Source organism: Zeugodacus cucurbitae, chromosome 5 (genome assembly GCF_028554725.1).
Source record: "Zeugodacus cucurbitae isolate PBARC_wt_2022May chromosome 5, idZeuCucr1.2, whole genome shotgun sequence".
NCBI lineage: Eukaryota > Metazoa > Arthropoda > Insecta > Diptera > Tephritidae > Zeugodacus > Zeugodacus cucurbitae.
The window spans coordinates 29,893,510-29,916,488 of NC_071670.1; the positions used below are offsets into that span (position 1 = coordinate 29,893,510).

Below are 22,979 nucleotides of genomic sequence, written 5' to 3' on the forward strand. Positions count from 1 at the left end.
AAAGTTGAGATCGAGTAAAAATTAAATAAAATACTTCATAAGGCGTTGGGCAATTTGACAATAGCACTCAAACAACTAGTTTATTTTCCATTGAAAAAAGTAAAGAAAACCAATATAATGAAACAAGTTATAAATCTATGTCAATATTTTTAAGCCGAGGGTTAACCCAAGCGATTATTATTGCTTCCTCTGCGGCTACGTCTGCGACGCCTTCGTTGACGATTTCTACGTCTTCGTTGCTGTATCCTTCTCCTCATTCGATCTTGACGCTGTTGACGCTCTTGACGCAGTTGACGCTGTCGACGTCTCCTTTGTAGCTGCCGTTGTCTCCTTCTACGCTGTTGCTGTTGTCTAATTCTTTGCGCTTGACTACCGCCAATATTGCCACCGGATCCTTGAGCGGGACTACCGTTAGGAGTCTCATCTGGTTCATTTCCACTTCCATCATTTGTACCAATCCCAGTATTTGCGCCACTTCCACTGTTGCCCCCACTCCCAGTATTTGAACCGCCTCCAGTATTTGCACCATTACCAGGATTTACAGGTGATTTAGTTGTAACCTCAGGGTTTGGGTTAAGTGGTGTAGTTACTGTAGTAGATTCCTCGGTAGTAATAGTAGTAGGAGTCAGACCACCATTACTACTACACACCAAAAATGGTAAAACTAAAAATATTAGCAACAAGATATTAACGTATTGCATTTTTTTCGTATTCTAAGCACTGGCAGATTTCGAGTGTGACTTATGAGTGTTGTTGAAGCTTATGTTGAATGCTTTGCATTGGCGATATTCGTGTCTTGAACAGAAAACATATGCAGTAAATAAATATAAGGTATGAAGAGAGCTATCGGCTTGTCTTAAAATAATGTCAGTATTCTAAAGTGCGCTTATCATAACCTGATTCGAGAATTCAGTGATATGGCCCTTTTTCGAGTATGAGCGGCTCAAAATATCGAATGCATAGCAACATTTTTTGTAACGCCTAGAATATATCGAGACATTAAAGTATTAAGGATTTACTTTATATAACCATCGTTGGTGATAGTGATAACTTGAGTTACAAATAAGATATTCCGATGAAATTTGTTCTTCGGCATTCTGAGATAATTGATATCGTAGATGAACTAAATCGGATAATCTGATTGGGAAACAACCGAAACAAACTAGAAACTGTTACAACTAAACAAACCGGTCTACTTGTCATATAGTACAATTTTAAATTAATTCACTTTATTATATAATATATAAATCAGGTACTAATATCAGTATAAAACTTAGGATAGTTCTACCAAAGTGTAACATCTATCACTGGTTATTATGGTCGCAAACTCTAACTTTTTAAATCAACAGATTTCAAATATAAAGTCCTCGGTGGTTATGAATTTATAGCTACATATATAAAACAATATCTAAAGTATCTTAGCCAAATTTGATGAGAGTATATTCTTGAATATGCTATAGTTTGTCCCGTCCCACACCATCAATCCTATATACCAATCATAATAATTTTCGCTATTCTAATTGACTTTATGCCAATAAATTGGACAATCTATGAGATATCTTAATGAAACTATGAGGAAATATTTTCGTAATAACAATGTTCTAAAGTGATAGAAAAAAAACAGAAATGAATATGAGAAATCGGATAAAAACCATGTTCACACTCCATATAAAGGATATGTTGAAAATAAGTAAAAGTGCATTAAACCGTTAATAAATATGTCAAAGACAGAATTGGTATGAAAAATGATAAATGAGAGCCACTCACTTTTGGGCTTGGTTCAAAAATTATATTTCGAGAACTGTGCAACTAATTTCCATTACACCTACTTCCATATAACAAATTTCGAACTTAGAATTCAAAACTCGGATTAAAATTTTAAAATGAATAAAGCCGGTTTATAACATTTCTATCCCTAACACACTTTATATAAGGATTTTAAACTTCCGCAGGGCTTTATACTGTATATAATGGATATTGTGTAAGAGAACTCAGCAAAAGTGAGGGGATAATCTGATGACCGCTGATTGCTTTTATGTCACAGCGGTAATATAATCCATACGCACATGGTATATAGCATTCTGTTGAAAATTGAAAATATACGGTGCCCCTTAAAATTAATTGTCAGTAGAGGGTGTTTTTAACAATGGGGCAATATGCAAAACATTTTATTTTATTATCTTTATATTTTATTGAAACGGCAGTGCACGCTATTGCCCAAGTACTTGTCTGTAAAAAGTGTTGGTGCACTAAAAAACATTAAAACAAACAAAAGATCAAGAGTATGGTTATGATCTGTGTATATATATACAGCTCTAAATAGAGTAGCGAAAATTGTGCCATTGGCAGTATGCTGTCACTAAATCTGTGCTGCCTGTCACCATGGCTGCCACGCTTGTTGACTTTTTAAGCACATTTGACTGGTTAAAGGTATATTTTTCCGGCATTGTATGCATTTACAATGAAACCACATTTTCATAGCTTTTGGACCAACTTTTTTGAAAGGGAGCATTTGATGAATGTGATTCAGACTTGCTTTCTGTGTGACGCTTCCACTATATACATACATATGTACATATAATATATAAGGTATTATGAAAAGCCTATGCAAATTGGTTGAGTAGTTTGTCAGAATCCTTCTAAAGAATCTTTAGCTAAAGCTAAAAGTACGTGGTCCCACACACTTTGTGTACTTTTTAAATCTATTCACATGATTGAGTAGCGTTAGCTACTGTTATATAGGAAATATGTTATATGAAAATCGATGTGATCGTTTCTGTAATCTTTAATTTTCTCATTCTTGGATATGTATACATGTATATGATAATATAGTTGTATAAAAAATGTAGCAGAATATTCGATAATTAATACTGCAACGTGGAATGCCTCTTTAAAGAGCTCGGTCTACAATATAGATATACGTGCTTACAGAGACATACATAAACATATGTGAAAAAGTATATTAAGATATGCCTTGTGCTGCGGTTGCAGAGTAGTCCCACTCAAATTTTGCTATCACCACAACGCTTTCATGCGCAACTGCTGATTCTGGCATAATTCCATACATATTTGAACCTGCCCTGCCGAAAAACTTCTTTCCTGTTTCAAAGCAACATAGAGCAGCGCTTTTAGCATCCTTACCGAATTAAATATTTTTAATATGATTCTCCTTTTGGTGAAGAAATGCCTGTTGTCGGGTCAAATAATATTTTAGTGAATATGGTTATGATAATGTAAAAAATACAGAAAATTCAAAATCAATACAGAATGTTTATTATCATTCAAAAATACATTTTTGGCATTTATTTTTTCAAATAGTATCTCTTTCAAATGTTGACCGCGGCTATGACTTAAATGGTCCATCCGTTGAGTCCAATTTTCGATTACTCGTTCGAGTATTACCTTCGACTGGTAACTGGCGAATGACACGCATTATATTTTGCTTCAAGGCATGAATCGAAACGGGATTGCCCGCATAAACGCTTTGAATTTAAGATCTCGACGAAAAATGGGCTAAGTTGTTTTACACGTTTGTCCACATTTTAACGGCACCGAATAGACTCACCACGATCTTCGCATACGCTCTCAGCTCTGGCTGCTATATTTTATTTACTTCGTGCTGGACGTGGTCTATTCGGTGGAATGTTATCCAAAAATTAATGCTGGGTCTTAATATGGTTGATGATGTTATGTATGCTCAATAGGCCGAAGCGCGCGGGAAACAGATTTTTAACAGAACGTGAATTTTCTTAATAAAGTTGAACAATTTGTAAACGTTGTTCCGTCTTTCCATGATGAAATACCAAACAATACCAAATAAAAATAGTATAACAGCTTGACACGACTCACGCGTAATCTGTCAAAATAAGGCTATTTAAAAAAGTACCACGTCTTGGATAACCCGATATAATCATCTCAAGAGAAAATCAAAAAATACGTGTACAATTAAGACCTCAAACTAGAACTTGGACAAATGAAGATTGGATATTTCTAAAAGTCTTTCCAACAAAAAAATTTTCGAGAAATCTATAAAACGGACTTTGACAACCTGAAACTTCACATAAAAACTTCTGAGTGACAAAATGCTACTCTGGGGCGCGTAACTTCTTCAGAGTGTATCTCCTCGAAACGACTCATTATGACAATATTCAAAAGATGTAAGGGAAATTAATAAAACAAAAAAATTATTTTTTTAAGCCGTGAAACCCACGAAAATCCTTAAATGAAGGAAGAAGAAATTGGTGCGTGACTTTAAGTCGACTTAATATTAAGCTCGTCGTTCAGTACACTGAAGACCAAGGATTTTTACTGGTTTTCCTGCCGGCTGTCTAATGTTCGACGCTGATGTACTCTGGTGCCGTGATGCGCCTTAAACTTCCACAATATTTTATCGAGTCTAGAGTGCTAAATGGAATGGAAGTTCTTTCCTACAAGGTATACATAAAACTAGTTTCACAGATGTACACATATAGATACATACCCAGGTGCTACCGTCTGTCTGGGTGCCGTTTTGTTCGTTGCCGTAACTGTAGTTGCTGCACTCCAGGCTGCACTCAAATGTCATGCGGCGAAATTGTTTGCCATGCAGTTTCAAGTGCTCAAATGTGCTGCGAGCGCAATAAGTGAACGTTAAAAAAGCGGCAACCATTACAGCCAACAACAACAACAACCAAAACTAAAATACTACATGCAAAAACAGGCAATGTGCAAATCTCAAGTTTTAGGCGACGAGTAAAAATTGCACAAATTGGCAAGTTTATAGTTACTAGAGACCGATAGACTACTCACCGAAGAGGCTGACAATGCGACAGTTGGTGTTGTTGTGAATACTTTGATACATATCACAACCGTGTTCGTGTTTATAGCAGTTGCATACCGCCATTCGCACGTTTATTAAGATGTGCATTCTTTAGGAATGATCCATACGCATACACAGGCACATGGATATGTAACGCTTTCTATGTACAGACGCACTCTACAGATTTCTTCAAACCATAGAGCACAGGTACACATACTATATGAATCCTTATATGTATAAAAGGAAACATGCATATGTGTGCATATGGCATCCCAGTGACGCAGAACGCGTTCGGTGGCAGTGCGGATAAATCAAGTAAAATCGGAAAATCGTCGATACCGAGGCAACAAAATAGGCAACGCGCACTCACAAATAGCGAAAAGCGGTGTCAAAGAAAACTTCGCAGATATGAATTTAGCAGTCGGAGCCATGATTTCTACGCACTATAGGACACGAATTGAGGCTAATGCAAAATCGTCGAGTAGCAAGCAACAGCATCCATTTGTACGATTGCTTCAAACTGTACCACACTCTTCATTGCCTTCAAAGAGTATTGAATGATAATGAATGGTGTAACTGCAATGCGATTCTGTCATTTCGATTTGCTTAATAGTATCAATCTGGGTAAATGGATTCTTTATAACGGGATTTTTTTAATTTATCTGAACTAAATTACTATCTACAATGCAGCGTGCAGATAGAAAGCTATTCAAATCGGATCATTTTATGACATTAAATCTATCATAACTGATGTATTTATTCTTAATAAATTTAAAGAGAAGCAGAGATCTGCATTGAGTAATAATGAAATTAGTGCACAAACTCATGAGCCAAACAAATTGGTGTAAATGAGTACTAATACAAATATCAAAAATGACAAAGACTCATTTCCACCAAACCAAAAAAAACTCATAGTATTTCTACACTTATATGTGCCGTCAATTTATGACTCAAACGAGCGTATATTAAAAATTTCATTTTACTCACTTGTTCATTGGTCACGATGAAAATAAACTTGAATGAGCTCGCTACACTGATCGGCATGAGTGGAATTGTGACTTCGTAGCTGAGCACGAAAGTAAAGATACCCAGTAGGAACTTTGTCACATTACATGTTTCATTATATCATTGAACATGCATTTTCGTGCGTCTTTATTTATTTTCAATACATTACTATTAAAAGAAATATATTAGAACCTAAAAGTATTAACTTTACTGTCATTAATTAACTTAAAACATTAAATGTAATACACGACATCAAAGAACAAAACACATCGTTAGTCATTTCCCGCAGGGCACTTTTGCCTAGCGGCGGCACAGCCTTCGTCAGTTTTACTTTGATCCTATTCGTATCACTTTATTTATTTAGCTATACTATTGGTGTTATTTTGGTGGTATGGCTCATTTTTGTTTAACTTGACTGAATTATTGTCTCATGAGACAATTGAGCACTTCAACGATACGTATGAAGAGAAACTTACTCATTTTTCATGTTCTCGCTTTGTGTGCTGTGCGTAAATGTGTTTTAGTGGATCTTTGTGTTTGATGATTTTTGACTTATATGCACTAATACTTCTTTTTGTGTTACTCAACCAATGACTCAAAAAAGGGAATAATTGCAGTTCTCTGAAGAGAAGTGAAGATATATTTACATTGTATAGTGTTTTAAAATAAGACCGCTACAAAAAAAGCGTTTGAGAACGACGTGTGGGAGACTGATTCGAGTCTTCCTCAATTGACGGGCACTTCTTTGACTCACTGGCACGGGAACATTTTGTACTGTGACTGTGGATTACATTTTTCCACTAGCCGCTCAATTGTTGATCTGACAGGACGATAATGACGGCCATAAACTGGACGTAGCGCTTTTAAAATTGAGGCCACTGTCTCCGAATTTCGGTAGTTTATCGTATCGTATATCTTTCATGAAATGGCAAACCTAACTGATGGGAAATATCAAAAGAGCGGCAAAAATATGGAGCCGTTTGCTATCCCTTTTGTAGCGTCCTCTTGAAAAACCCTGACATATATTTATTATATATATACTCGTATCCACGCCGAAGTTCTAAGAAGTTGTCATAATACTCCCCTCCTAGATCTCCTTCTACAAGTGTTGAAGAGGCATTGAAGGCAGTTTTTAAACGATCAAATAAAACATAAATCACATTGTCTTGTGCTTTGTATGGGGGCAATAGCGATAGTCGAAGCGACTACGCAAGCGCTTCATCATATTTGCTTCGTTGCATCGTGGCTTGTAATCCATACACTAGATTCTCTGGTACTGCCTCCAATCCACTTTTGTATCTAGATCATAAGCTCAATAAAATAAGTATTAAAAGTCCATATACTAGTGTTGTGATAAAGAAGTCAAAACCAGCTTTGCAAGATTTCATGTTCTTGGTAGTAATAAAACATAGTACCGAAATGACGAGTACCTTATAACCCTTGACTTGTTGCTTAAAAACAATTGGACACGAACAGTTGGGGTGTCGCAGTATAAGCTTCTGGAACTGAAGGGAGCACGAATGCTGCAAATAAGATACTGCTATTGAGATTAGATTATGTTATTATTTAAATGTTAACTTAGCTTTCTCTCACTAACTGGTCCGCAGCTAAATCAAAGTGTCAGCGGAAGTTAAGTTTATACATGAGAGCAGGTCAGCTGTTAATGTCCTAAAAAAGGTTAAACAATTTAGTCATCCCTCTGCCATATTCTTACAGCATTAGTAACGGGGCTATTTCATCTGAAGAATCCACTTATAAGAAAATTTCCACATTGAGCAATGGGTGAACGAGTAACGCACAGAGGGTGTGGCATTGTTACTTCGATTATACCGGACTATACCATATTTGGCGTGCACCAGAAATCGTACAAGAAGTTGAAGCCACGAAAAACTTAATTTCTGCGCTTTTGTAATGTTTTCGCTGCTATCCGCAAACCAAATTACATATTTATTAATACGTAGGTTTGGAAAGGAGTTTTTATATTCCTGGTGACCATTGATGAGAGGCATTTTTTAAATCGATTTTAGAAAACACGCGTTTTTCAGCCAAATATGTCCATAGAAATGTCAGTAGATATCAATTTGAAACCGTTACTTCATCAAAAGATCTAAAAAAAATTGGTTGGTTTAAATATTAGATGGCATGGAGGCCCTCATATTTTGTATCTAAGGACTTCAAACGTGATAATCAGATTTCGATCACCTTAAATGAGAACTGAGAACTGTTGACTGAGTGAGTTTTATTCCGTTATCTTCGCTGGCCATTGATTTATCTATTGTAAGGTGAAATAATATAATATTAAAATGTTGTCATGTGGAAATCATCAAGGAAATGATAGTCGATTTACATATTAAGAAACTCTGCAAGAAATAAAGTTAATAAACAAATTTTCGTGGATAGCATCCTTTAGATAGCATCCAATGGGTTGAATTTTATTTTTTAAGGTTAGGCCTAACTACAAAATATACATATGTCTGTATTGAATTTAAGTGGCACATAAAATATATACGAGCCTTTCAACTGTAACGTGCTATGTGAAGTTTCATAAAGTGATTACAGAAAAGGCCTGGAGAGGCAACTCAGATAGAGATTTTTACTCAATTCAATTAATCGAATCCTCTAATTTAAACAATCGATGGCCTCATCGAACATATGCAATCATTGTTTGGTGCAACGGAAATTATTTTATTATCCAAAGTGCGCCTAAAAGCATATTTCACATTTTTGGTTTTCCAATAAATTCCAAATTTGAGGTTTAGTGCCGATGTATGGTATGCCGTATCCGCAATGCTGCCATTTAAATGCAACCATACACGCACGGATATTGCACAGAATATTTAAAACCGCATTTCGTGCGCCACGCACACACAAACACACATGCACATATAATTCTACAAACAGAGCAAATGCGCACTGTGCCATGCCAACAATTACCCCCGACTATAAACTCCCAATGCATTGTATGCAAATTATTATTTATAATTATTTTAGTAACCGAACCCATTGCCACCGTGTGCCAAACAGCGAGCTACATACATACATATGTATAGGATTACCCCGATCTCCCGCTCTGTCAAACAATGGTGCGCCTCAATTTCGATGCAGATATTTGGTAATCTGCGTGATTGCACCATTGTGGCAACCACTGATCGGCTGAGCGAAACTAATGAACAAGATGTTCAGGTGTATAATGCAGCTGCCGCAATGCTGACGTGTTTAATAATAATAATGCCATTACAGCAGCCTAAACTAGTTCGATCCGCCTCGTTATGCCAAGATGCCGCCACCATCACCATGACCACCGATTTTGTGGTGCGAAATGATAATGGTGCAGGAAAGTGATTTACAGTTGCACAGCACAAACAGTTATCAACAACAACAACATCGACAAACCGACAGTACAACAACATAGCCCCAGTGGCCAATATCCTCAACAAGCTGTGAATTGTTTACTCGTTGCCTCACAGGCAATAGTTGTTATCTCGATAATCTTACCAGATGCAATAACGCCAATGTACAAACATATATATATATATATATTTGGCGTAGGAACCGCTTTAAGCGATTATAGCCGAATCCACCAGAGCGCGCCACTCATTCCTCCTTTTTGCTTTTTGGCGCCAACTGGAAACACCAAGTGAAGCCAGGTCACTTGGTGCACTTGGTCTTTCCACCGGAGTGGAGGTCGTCCTCTTCCGCGGCTTTCTCCAGCGGGTACTGCATCGAATACTTTCAGAGCTGGAGTGTTTTCTTCCATCCGTACAACATGACCTAGCCAGCGTAGCCGCTGTCTGTTTATTCGCTGAACTATGTCAATGTCGTCGTATAAATCGTACAGCTCATCGTTCCATCGTCTGCGGTATTCGCCGTTGCCAATGTTTAGAGGACCATAAATCTTGCGCAAAACCTTTCTCTCGAAAACCCCAAGAGTCGTCTCATCGGATGTTGTCCACGCTTCAGCGCCATACATCAGGACGGGAATAATGAGCGACTTATAGAGTTTGATTTTGGTAGCACCTGTTGGCAAGAGTGATTCTGCGTTGGATTTCAAGGCTGACATTGTTGGTGTTGTTAATGCTGGTTCCCAGATAAACGAAATTATCTACAACTTCAAAGTTATGACTGTCAACAGTGACGTGGGAGCCAAGACGCGAGTGCGCTGACTGTTTGTTTGATGACAGGAGATATTTCGTCTTGTCCTCATTCACCACCAGACCCATACGCTTCGCTTCTTTATCTAGTCTGGAAAACGCAGAACAAACGGCGCGGTTGTTGCTTCCGATGATATCAATATCATCGGCATACGCCAGGAGCTGTACACTCTTGTAGAAGATTGTACCCTCTCTATTTAGTTCTGCAGCCCGTATTATTTTTTCCAGCAATAGATTGAAGAAGTCGCACGATAGTGAGTCACCCTGTCTGAAGCCTCGTTTGGTATCGAACGGCTCGGAGAGGTCCTTCCCGATCCTGACGGAGCTTTTGGTGTTGCTCAACGTCAGCTTACATAGCCGTATAACTTTAGCAGGGATACCAAATTCAGACATCGCGGCATAAAGGCAACTCCTTTTCGTGCTATCGAAGGCAGCTTTAAAATCGATAAAAAGATGGTGAGTATCGATTCTTCTCTCTCGGGTCTTTTCCAAGATTTGGCGCATGGTGAATATCTGGTCCATGGTGGATTTTCCAGGTCTAAAGCCACATTGATAAGGTCCAATCAGTTTGTTGACGGTGGGCTTTAGTCTTTCACACAATACGCTCGACAAAACCTTATATGCGATATTGAGGAGACTTATACCACGGTAGTTGGCGCAGATTATGGGGTCTCCCTTCTTATGGATTGGGCAGAGCACACTGAGATTCCAATCGTCAGGCATGCTTTCTTCCGACCATATTCTACAAAGAAGCTGATGCATGCACCTTATCAGTTCTTCGCCGCCGTATTTGAATAGCTCGGCCAATCCATAGCCGTAATCCATCGGCCCCCGCCGCGTTGTTGTTCTTCAAGCGGGTAATTGCTATTCGAATTTCTTCATGGTCGGGTAATGGAATATCTATTCCATCGTCATCGATTGGGGAATCGGGTTCGACATCTCCTGGTGTTGTACTTTCACTGCCATTGAGCAGGTCGGAGAAGTGTTCCCTAAATAATCCCAGTGTGCTCTGGACATCCGTTACCAGATTAACTTCTCGGTCCCTACATGATAATGCTCCGGTCTTGAAACCTTCTGTTATTCGCCTCATCTTTTCATAAAATTTTCAAGCATTACCCATGTCGGCCAGCTTTTCAAGCTTTTCATACTCACGCATTTCGGCCTCTTTCTTTTTACGTCTGCAAATGCGTCTCGCTTCCCTCTTCAGTTCTCGATATCTATCCCACCCCGAACGTGTTGTGGTCGATCGCAACGTTGCGAGGTAGGCAGTCTGTTTTCTCTCCACTGTGGAACGACAATTCGCATCGTACCAACTGGTTTTTTGGCGTTGCCGGAGACCAATTGTTTCGCTGCAGCGGTATGCAATGAGTTTGAGATGCCGTTCCACAGCTCCCTTATATCGAGATGCTGATGAGTGCTCTCAGAGAGCATGAGTGCAAGTCGAGTAGAAAATCGTTCGGCTGTCGGTTGTGATTGCAGCTTTTCGACGTCGAACCTTCCTTGTGTTTGTTGACGGGCGTTCTTTGCTGCACAGAGGCGAGTGCGTATCTTTGCTGCTACTAGATAATGGTCCGAGTCAATGTTTGGTCCTCGGAGCGTACGCACGTCTAAAACACTGGAGACATGTCTTCCGTCTATCACAACGTGATCGATTTGATTGCGCGGGTTTCGGTCAGGGGACAGCCACGTTGCTTGATGAATTTTTTTATGCTGGAATCTGGTACTACAGACAACCATATTGCGGGCCCCAGCGAAGTCGATCAGCCTCAGGCCGTTTGGCGATGTTTCGTCATGGAGGCTGAATTTTCCGACTGTTGTGCCAAAGACACCTTCTTTACCCACCCTGGCGTTAAAATCGCCAAGCACGATTTTGACATCGTGGCGGGGGCAGCGCTCATAGGTGCGTTCTAGGCGCTCATAGAAAGCATCTTTGGTCACATCGTTGTTCTCTTCCGTTGGGGCGTGGGCGCAAATCAGCGATATGTTGAAGAACCTCGCTTTGATGCGGATTGTGGCAAGACGTTCATCCACCGGGGTGAATGCCAGGACTCGGCGACGTAGTCTCTCTCCCACCACAAATCCAACACCGAATTTGCGCTCCTTTATATGGCCGCTGTAGTAGATGTCACAAGAACCCACCTTCTTCCGTCCTTGTCCCGTCCATCGCACTTCTTGGACGGCGGTGATGTCAGCCTTTAGTTGTATGAGGACATCAACCAGCTGGGCAGAGGCACCTTCCTAATTAAGAGTCCGGACATTCCAGGTGCATGCCCTCAAATCATGATCCTTAGTACGTTTGCAGGGGTCGTCATCAAAAGGGGGGTTTCTCATCCGAGGCTCGGTGTTTGTTTTCATTGGAGAGATTTTTTTTTTGTGGTGGTTCCCAAGCCCTACGCACAACCGCAGAAGCGGGCTTCGCCTTCTCACTTTAGCTCGCCTCTAAACGGATGTCTGTTAGCTACCCAGGGGATACTTGGTCTAAAACCGGAAGTCGTGAGCTGCTTGAGTCATATGCAAAAGAATCGTTCCCGGCCACTCCCAAGTGAATGGCAATCAGAAACTTTCCTCACTTGCGTGAACTTCTACATATGACCCCATCATACAAACATACAGACGTTAAATATAGGTATAGCTAATGTCAAAATCATAATTTATATATTCGCATATTTCACTACTATCAATGTCAATGAAAAACCTCACAGAGGTCTTGTAATCCTTCCAGAATATAGTAATGGCAACATTTTCACAAATTTACACGTACTGGATTTCCAAAATATCATACCATATATTGATAGCCTCGACATGTATCTTGCTGATAACACTATACTTGTATATTTATATGAATGTTTCATAGACTTATTACCAAAAAAATACTAAATGTTTTATTTGACAATAAATCTGATATAATTATTGCCTGTAGAGACGGAGTATTACGCCAGCGTAAGGTGTCGTTGTTGGTGAATTTTAGTTAAGCTGGAAGTTATGGTCCGAGGTTTCTGGTCACACTTTAATGTGTTTATAGCTATTACGGCAATATATCAACAAATTTAGTTTGGTTTTAAATAGACAAAAACATGCTCAGGTGTGCACAAGCGTCACTTATTATCTACTAATTAATTTAATTAAATTGACACTTCAGTGTCCTGTGGCAAGTGTACACTTTCAATTTACGCAAACTTCATTGGTGGTAACTGCAAGGAGTTATAATATAATTTGTACTCAAATTCAATTAAGTGTGTCCATAGGTTGGTAATAGTTTCGAAAGTTGATTTTGAAAAAAAAAATTCCATTCGAAGTTTATTACAGAAAATAATTGAAGAGCTTGTCTATGAGAAATACTGGTTCGTAAATTGTTTTGATGCCTAGAAATACTTAGCTCCTCTGTACGATGGCGAGAGAACTAACTGAGCAATCAATCATATTTTTTGATGGACATAAAACCCTAAAAATTTTAAAATCGGCCTCCAGATATGCACCAAGCCAGGTGAATGGCGCAGATTTATGCATTGGAAATAGCACTTTTTAGTGCTCAACTGAAAATGTTCGATAGTTGCCTGTTAATCGTAACATTATATGTTAAGCCATGGTTCGAATGAAGCCTATAAAAGAACCTTATACTATGATTGGACCGACATTGAAAACCTCTTGAAAACAAAATTTGTGGATTGTGGAACCAAAGTCGTTCTGACCGACATTTTGTGTTTTCGATGTGTTTTCATTGACAATTTGTTTGTTATATTTTGAGCAGTTTTATATTCTTTAATATTTACTTATAATTACTATTAATGATCGTGTTTTATAGAATAGAAGAGAATTGATGGAGACTCTTACTACCCAGCACCTTCGCCTTGCAAAAAAGATAGAAGAGTTGAACAAACAACGTTTAATCCTATTAGGTATAGTAAAGGAACTTGGGACGCCGATTAAATCTTGTTGAATAAAAGTTTGTATAGGTTCTTACTGATGCAAATGTTTTCAATTAATTATAATGCAACGTAAGCAACGTAAGAATAATTTTTGAGAACATGATTGCTATCGAAATGGATCTGTGTTTTTTAAAGAGAACGTTCGTTAATTTAATGAATTATGCGACATCCTTCGGCCTCTGCAAATTAATTAATTTCGGCCGCTGTGAATAACACACCTTGTTGCTGCAACTCCACTGCCATTTCTTCTAAAATGTGGCTATTTTTTCTTGGTTCGATTAAATTTTCGAGATAAACAATCTTATTATACCTTGTATGGGTGTCACATAAGTTAAAGCAAAAGACCTGATAGACCAAATCGGTACTAAATCGAAATTAAAAGAGGATCACTTACGATAACGGCAAACGAAAACTACGCAAAAGGTGGTCAAATTAAGATTGAAGGTTTTAAAATATGTTTGTAGAGATTGACAGTAAATCTACTATGAGCTGGTCCCCGAGAAAACTCTTGTTAACTATATAGAGTATAGTCCGGACCCGGGTTGAAGTGATTATTACCTGTTATTATCTATGGCGAATGATTTTGCTTGCAAAAAGCTTGTGACAATCGACTGCCTCATTTTTTGCCAGTAGAAACGAATTAATTAATTTAAGACATCTTGATGAAACTTGCCATAGTGCCATACATTTTTAGTTCAAGACCCACAAGTGACATCGGACAAGTGGTATCGGACTTCATCAATTTCAACCAGATTTTGTTCATATCGATTTTGTCGTATAGTGTTATAATAAAATTTTACCAATACCTGTACATGTTCCCATACCTTCGAGTTTTGTAAATTGCGAGAGTATAAAATGTTAGTAATAAAGGGGATTGAGTAATGAATAAACTGATTTTATCGATTTATTGGACCGTGACAGATCCCTATATCAAACATATATGTAGCAACATTTAAGTAATTACTTCAGTAAATTTTTATTAAAGAATTCCTAAATAAGTTCATTCAAAGGTAAAAGCTTGTTACCAACTGTTGCCTAAATACATTTTGATACGGCTCCACAATTGTTTCTAATATCAATATAAATACAAGAATGCGCAAATATTTTTATGCACTTAGTAGGTATATTCTTGTGGTAAATATTTACCGCTACAATAAATATATTCTGTAATATGGAGAAGTTGTTTTTACTCTCGCCACAAGTTCCATAGAGTATAATAATTTTTTTTTCACCAACAATCACTTATATATAAAACCTAGATATATTTAAGTAGGAAATTATCAACCTCATCGGAGTGATTATTGTTTAGCGACCATATGATGTCTTATAGTCGGACTTATCTTTAACGCACTACCCGATAGCGTATATTCCTCCATAAGGAAGTATTTTTAAGACACCACAAATTTCCTATTAATGTTCTAGCTAGACCTTTTTATAGCGTATTCCTTGATTTCAAGTCATAAACAGTTATTTAGGTATCATATATGGGTTCTCAATCATCGAGGTTGATAAGTAATCTGGCATGGTGGTAGGTCATATTCATAACCATAAGGATGTCAAGATAATATAATCGACAAAATGTGATTAAAGTTAGTAGAACTGTTTCTGAGATATGAGATTTCACCTAAAGGTGGATAGTGCTATACGTCCATAATCCACTTCTTCTTATCATTTTTCTTTCATTCCTTAAATCATTTAATATACATGTACATATATGACTCCATATCTATCCCGATTAGTATTATATGTTAGAAACAATCGTTAAGCAAACAAAACCAAATCTGTGCAACATGTTGCCAGAGTGTTACAAGCAAAAACGCCTGATGTAAAATATATAAATAAATAACTATTAGATATTTGAATAGTAGTTTCATTTGTGTTTATTCCAACAACAACTATTGTGGGCTTTTTATGTGCGAATTCCACACGAATACACAGATACACACTTTTATTAAAAAATATTTAAAATAAACGAAAAAACAGTGTCTAAACAAACAATTACGTAAATTATTTAATTTGCCTGAACTACGTGACGAGCCAATTATTTCATTAAAATTAAATTAAATACACCGAAATTACATTTTCGGCTCGGAAGCTTATATTTATTTAACAATATGGAAAATAAATTTTCCACTAGCATGCGTGCGAGCATCGTTTTTCCGGGCGATTTTCCACATTTTTTTCTATTTAATTAACTTTTGCCACAAACAACACAATAAATATCGTCTAGACATGCACACTAGCAGCGGGATGAAAGGGCAAATACTAACGGCAATACTATTAGAGAAAGAGATGCGAATGTGAGAGGCAGGCAGCAAACAGAACAGTAGTCCTTTTTGATCTTACTTCGAAGCAAATTTTAATTAGAAAAGCACAAAACTCATGAAATAATGAATTATATAAATTATTCTCTACGTTCTAAATAGTCTTTGTGCGTTAGTTTAAGTGAGCTAGAAGTAAAAGGAATTGATTGGGCTTTATCTGTGTGGCTTTAGACCTGGAAAATCTGCAATTGACCCGGGAAAGAAGTTGCTTCTATGCCGCTGTGTCTGGTATTACTAATACGGCTGTGTAAGCTGAAATTGAGCAACACCAAAAGGTCCGTCAGGATCAGGAAGGACCTCTCCGAGGCGTTCGATACCAAACGAGGTTTCAGACAGAATTACTCACTATCGTGCGATTTCCCAATCTATTGCTGGAAAAAATAATACGATCTGCAGAGCTAAACAGAGAAGTTACAATCTTCTACAAGAGTCTACTGCTGCTGCCGTACGCCGATGATATTGATATCAACGGAACCAACAACCAACAGCCGTATGTTGTGCGTTTTCCAGACTGGATAAGGAAGAACAAGTCGAAATATCTCCTATTATCAAACAAAGAGTCAGTCACTGAGAAGGAGGAACGAATGGCGCGCTGTTGTTAACCGCATAAGCCGTGTCTACGGCAATTAAGAAGAAGAAACTTGGTAGCATTAAAGTTAGCAATTATACCGCTTTAGTGAGATATTTGGATACTTGCTTGCATCGAATACAAGTAAGAAACTTTTTTGTTACTTTTCTATGCGGCGGTGATATGCTTTTGTTGGCATCTGCTGCAATGTTATGAAAAAAAAGATAAATTTTCAAAAGAAAATCTCTAAAATAAATTACTATTGCTTCCTCTTCTCATCCCGATTATTTTTTATTCTCATAATGCTGGCATTGCCGCGTTCAATAAACCGTAATATGCATTTTATTTTGTCCGCGGATCCGTCGATGTTGACCGTTATAAAGCAAATGAGCTTTTTTCGTCAAGCATGAGTGGAGACGATCAAATTTGCGGCCGTCAAATTAAAATATAAAAAATTTTGGATTTTCATTAAGGGGGTAGGATTCTGGTCTAGGATTTTGAAGAAATCGATTTTTCAAAATTCGACTTATTTTCGGAGATACAGCCGATTTTGTGACGTGAAGCCCCCACTCCATCGGCCCGTATCTCGACGAATTTTGGTTTTTTTCTTGCAATGTTTTTTATATTATTAAAATGTCAATAAAAAAACATATACAACAAGTAAGGAAGGGCTAAGTTCGGGTGTAACCGAACATTTTATACTCTCGCAATTTATTGATGTAATTTTATAAAGATAACACAATTCGACCCATATATTGGATATAAAGTTCAATAGAATAACGAAAATCATCATAAATAGTATATGGGGACTGAGGTAATTTCTAAACCGATTTCACTCGTTTTCACCACCAAGATACAATGTATCGAAGACTATACGCTCACTTAATTTATTTCGGCATATTACTTATAATAGGTATATGGCATCTGGGGGAAGTTATGACCCGATTTTTACCATTTCAGGTACAGAAAAAAACTGTTATAAGAAAAAAATTCAGAGGGAATGAATTACATTAAAATATCTGAGGGATTTACCTAAGTATATTTTCGGGGAAAAATTACCCTTAGGCACTGAGTTCTTCATGTTCGATATCAGGGCTCTTGAAAAGCCATGGTCCGAATTTGACAATTTTTTCACAAGTGATGCAACAGATCATATACAGTGTTTGTGTAAAGTTTTATTTCGCTATCTTCATTGGTTCCTAATGTAGATATATATTATAAAGTGAAGGAATAAGATGAAATGAGTTATATGGGAAGTTGTCGTGGTTGTGAACCAATTTCGTCCATTTTTCACACTTGTCATCAGGGTGTCAAGAAAATATTATATACCGAATTTCATTGAAATCTGTCCTGAGATATCAATGGTTTTTGAACCATAAGTGGGCGACGCCACGACCATTTTCCATTTTGTAAAAAACTCTCAGTGCAGCTTTCTTCTGCCATTTCTTATGTAAAATTTGGTGTTTCTGACGTTTTTCGTTAGTGAGTTAACGCACTTTTATTAATTTCCACCTAACCTTTGTATGGGAGGTGGGCGTGGTTATTATCCGATTTATTTCATTTTTGGAGTGTATAAGGAAATGTCTAAAATAAACGACTGCAGAAAGTTTGGTTTTTATAGCTTTATTGGTTTGCGAGTTATATACAAAAAAACCTATTTGGGGGTGGGGTCACGCCCACTTTTCCAAAAAAATTACATCCAAATGTGCCCCTCCCTAATGGGATCCTATGTTCCAAATTTCATTTTCATAACTTTATTTATGGCTTAGTTATGATACTGTATAGGGATACAGTTGCAAGGGATATGGTATAAATGTTATTGAGGTTATTAAGAAACTTTATCCGGAAGACGAAGAGAGTACTGTATCAAACATAAAATGGACGATAGAATAGATAATTCCGTTTTACGTTTTACTTGCTCTCGGCAAACTAAATTTAAAATTATGAAACCGACAACTTCGTACTAAAAACTATTTTATTATTATTATTTTTTAAATATATTTATTTGTGTGAAATTTGTAAAAACGATCACTGTAAGTTACGCAAACAACAGCAAATATTGCCTACATACAAACAAACATACATACATTTTCATAAGAGAGTACACACGAAATGTTCCACAGCTGGTTGCCACATGAAACAAAGCAAAAACTCAAATAAAAGCGACCACAAATCCTTTTTATCTACCGCATTTTTTGTGTGGTGCTATGTTTTTGTTGTTTGCTATTTTTGGGAGTAGAAATTAGTTTTACGCCACATCATAAAGTTATATAATGAAATAGTTGCCTTCACAGGGCCTGGCCAGGCGGCTAAGCAGTTGCAAATACTCCCACAACCATATATATTTATGGACTTTGCTCTAACCACAAACTTTGATATGTTTACTCATATGCCTCTGTATACAAATGCGTCATTATTTTTTGTGAAAGTTAGTGCACTGCGAGACCATTAAAATATTCAACACCATTACCAAAATAGCCAACAAATAATCAGCTGCGGACGGTCACTTGCACGAAACTCGAAATACTCGCATCCCTTTAGATATTTATATACAGACATACATATATTCAAACACACGTACATATGTCTATTTGTGTTGTTACAAAAGTTGCGTTGTTCCACTTCAAACCGACCAAGCTAACCAGCAAATGCAATCATTCGGTTAAAAAGTTTGCAAACTAAACGCTTCGCCACTTTCGGCCAACAACTTTGCGGAGTAATTTGCATGGAAAATCACCCACTGCGCGCCAAAGGGATTGTACGCCGGCACTTGAGGGGCAAAACTCTGCACTTCCAATTGTTTTAATGAATTGCGGAAAAGTGAAACATACCGATTATTTTAATGAATCGCAATGCAGCATGCGGTGATGAGTTTTCGAAAATGCAATATAAAATTTGCGAGCAATTTTGGCAGGAAATGAAGCATTAAGCAGAAAGTTGCATTTATTCGGCTTTCTTCCATTTACATATGATTTTTTCTAATGTGAATCTAGAGCTGTCGTTGAACAGGAATATGATCCTTTACATAATTAGGCAAGTGCAAGAGAGTGATTCCATGGTAACGGTACCTATTTACATCCCTATTCTGAAATCGTAGATTATACGTCAATGCACAATGGACCACTGCCACGCCCACAAAATGGCATTAACTGAAAACATATAAAGAGCTGTAACTAAGCCGTAAATTAAGCTACTGAAGTAAAATTTGGTATGAAGGATCGCACTATGAAAGCACTAATTTTTTTGGGGAAGTGGGCGTAGCCCCGCTCCCTACTAAGTTTTCTGTACATATCTCGTATATATATCAACCAAACTTGCTAGGGTCGCTTCTCTTAGGTACTACCTTATACAATCCAAAAATGGAGGAAATCAGATTATAACCAAGCCCACCTCCCAAACAATGGTTATGTTGAAAACTACTAAAATTGCTTTAATTCAGGATCCTTAAATTTCATTATAAAGAAGGTACAGAAGAGCTGCACTCAAATTGGTATACAAAAATTTAAATAGGCGTGGTTCCGCCTACTTATGGGTCAAAAACCATATCTCCGAAACTACTCGACCAATTTCATATTCCTAGATTCTTAACGATATGTTCTGAAAATAGTCCAAATCGGTTCACAACCACGCCTGCTTCCTATATACCAGAACTTTAAAGTTGATCTGAATCGTTTACTTTAATATATATAAAAGAAGCGTTAGTGAAGACATCGGAACAGAACTTTGCTCAAATACTGCATTTAAAGAATGCCATCGCCTTTCTAAAAATCGTCGAAATCGGTTCATAAGTTTTCAAAACCCTATGTATCGAATAAGGGAACCTCAGTACTTCTAACAAATTTTTAACCGAAAATATAGGTAAGTCTCTCAGATACACATACTTAATATTAGGATTTTCAAACTTTCAATGGACTATATATGTGAGTCGAATTGTTTGTTATATTAATAAATTTAAATAAATAAACTGCGATGGTATAAAATGTTCGGTGACACCCGAATTTAGCCCTTCCTTACTGGTTTTTCATTAAAATTTAGTTCATGGCTTTCAGAATGAACGAAGTCAGACTAGACATGGTTCAATTTTAAAATAGCGTAACTTTGGTGCCATCTTATTATTCACTTTAAAATCAAATGCAGAAGAACCTTGTACTAGGGGTGTTCCTGACATTTATCTATGTTTATCAAAGTATCCGTCCTTTGCTTTTATTCAGCATATGAATTGCGATGTGAAAAATTAAAACAATCTCTTCATCATCATCAATTTGGCACTACAACTGGCACACGGCGAAACTCTAGTGACTTCAAGAATGTTTCTCATAATTTTTTATGGCCAGTCAAGTGTCATTACACAATTTCGGGGAATTTCATCAACAACAGGGGCAATCGATTTGAAGGTAATTTCAGGCACTGTTCGGTGTATTTTGAAATTCAAATTCTAGATTTGTTTAGGCTTATATAAATAATTACATAATGCTTGATTAGTCTAATTATGTCACACATTTATATAAATACCTTTTATTAATTCATGGGAGTCAATTATATTGGGAATCCTGATCATTTTGAAGACGAACGCGCATATAATGAGTTAGAGCACAATTTACTGACACTTCGTATTGTCTTTGATATCTTTATAGTACCTGTCGAAAGCTTCAAGTGAACGCTTGTGGGCCACTGTATTTACATACATACATACGTCCCAGAATACAATTTTTGCATATTCACCATACCTCAGCCAAGCCTGAATGGTTGTTTATATTACACATTACTTCGGTTTTTCTATACATGTTGAAAGGCAAAATCACGAACCACTGACATAAAAAAATCTATGAATTAGTGGAGAATTTAATGCGTAGAATAGATCGTTGCTCTGATAAACCGTATTGCTACTAACTGTCATGTATATTTTATTAAGTGATTAAATTCGGTTGGCATCAAAGAAAATCAAAAATTAATCGCAAATTACCGACATTTGCACACTTAACTAGTTTGTTGCAGTAAACTTTAGAAAACTTCGTCTGCCCGAATTCCTTTTTACACATATTGCCACACTCAAATTTGAACAAATATTTTCCCTTGCTTTGCTTCACTGGCTTTTCGATGTGTCTACAAATGTATGTGTTTGAGCTTAGAACTGAACTGCAGTTTCTATGCAAGTAATTTGATCAAATCCGAAAATCGTCGGACATTTTGCGTAAATGAAATTTTCGCACGAAACTTTTACCAAAGCTCATTCATCACATGCAGTTTGTGAAAAAAGTTTGTTGCATTTATTTGTAGACAGTTAGTTGTTTGTAGGAAATGTTGCAGCAACCATTGCCATGACTTCTGCTGTCATTGCTTTGCTTCCCAAATCCAATTGCAGTTGAGAGTCTTTAGCTGACAGATGACATTAGCACACATATTGTGCAGCAGAATTCAACGTCACACATTCGTTCGTTCAAATAAATATAAATACGTCTGCTAATGCCTGTGTGTTTAGTACTTATTTGCGCATAGAATTGTCTCGGAATCGAATCCGTTGCTCAATAGCAACCTCGATTTAGAAAGGAATAGAAAAGTTGTACAAATATCCACTACTCACATTCCGTATTTGAATTAAACGCGGATAGTACCATATCCTCATAACTTTGTTGGTCAATCTTCGGAATATTTGAGAAGAAACTCAGAGTTACTAGCTCTTCTAGTATGTAGCGTATCCAAGAGAGTACTAAAATAACAACAATTAATTACGAAATAATTATTTAGAAAATATGGAATTATGCTCACTGGGCATAGTCAACGAACTTGATGTACACTCACAAAGCTCGTAAATTGCGTTTGCTGTAGCAGAATCAACATTGCGTTCTTTACGCGTAATGAAAGTTGAAATTTCTTAAGCCCCAACAAGCACACCAACACCCCTATATAAAAGCTTTAGCGTGTATGCCATTATGCCCTCTAAGAAATATTATATATATTACTAGCGTCTCTGATGGTCCATCCGTAGAGTCCACTTTTCGAGTACTCGTTCGAGCATTTCGACTGGTAACTGGCGATTTACACGCTCTAAGGCCTGAATTGTCGGTATAGACTTTAGATTATACATTTCTTCACAGGAAAAAGTCTAACGGTATGATATCACACTATCGTGGTGGCCAATCAAACCACACCAAACCATTGTTTTTTTCTGAATGAAAGGGCAGCTCTTAAATTTCTTCAGGTTGCTCT

The 22,979-nt window shown here is 37.2% G+C and overlaps 1 protein-coding gene across 1 annotated transcript; it reads right to left on the minus strand.

Moving 5' to 3' along the window:
- Positions 1-161: 161 nt before the first annotated feature.
- Positions 162-22,545, minus strand: LOC105216471 (U1 small nuclear ribonucleoprotein 70 kDa-like). Its single transcript, XM_011190983.1, has 3 exons — positions 22,539-22,545; positions 22,354-22,479; positions 162-664 (listed from the first exon to the last, which is right to left on the minus strand). The coding sequence occupies exons 1-3, from the start codon at positions 22,543-22,545 to the stop codon at positions 162-164; spliced, it is 636 nt and encodes a 211-aa protein (XP_011189285.1).
- Between the last annotated feature and the right edge of the window lie 434 nt (positions 22,546-22,979).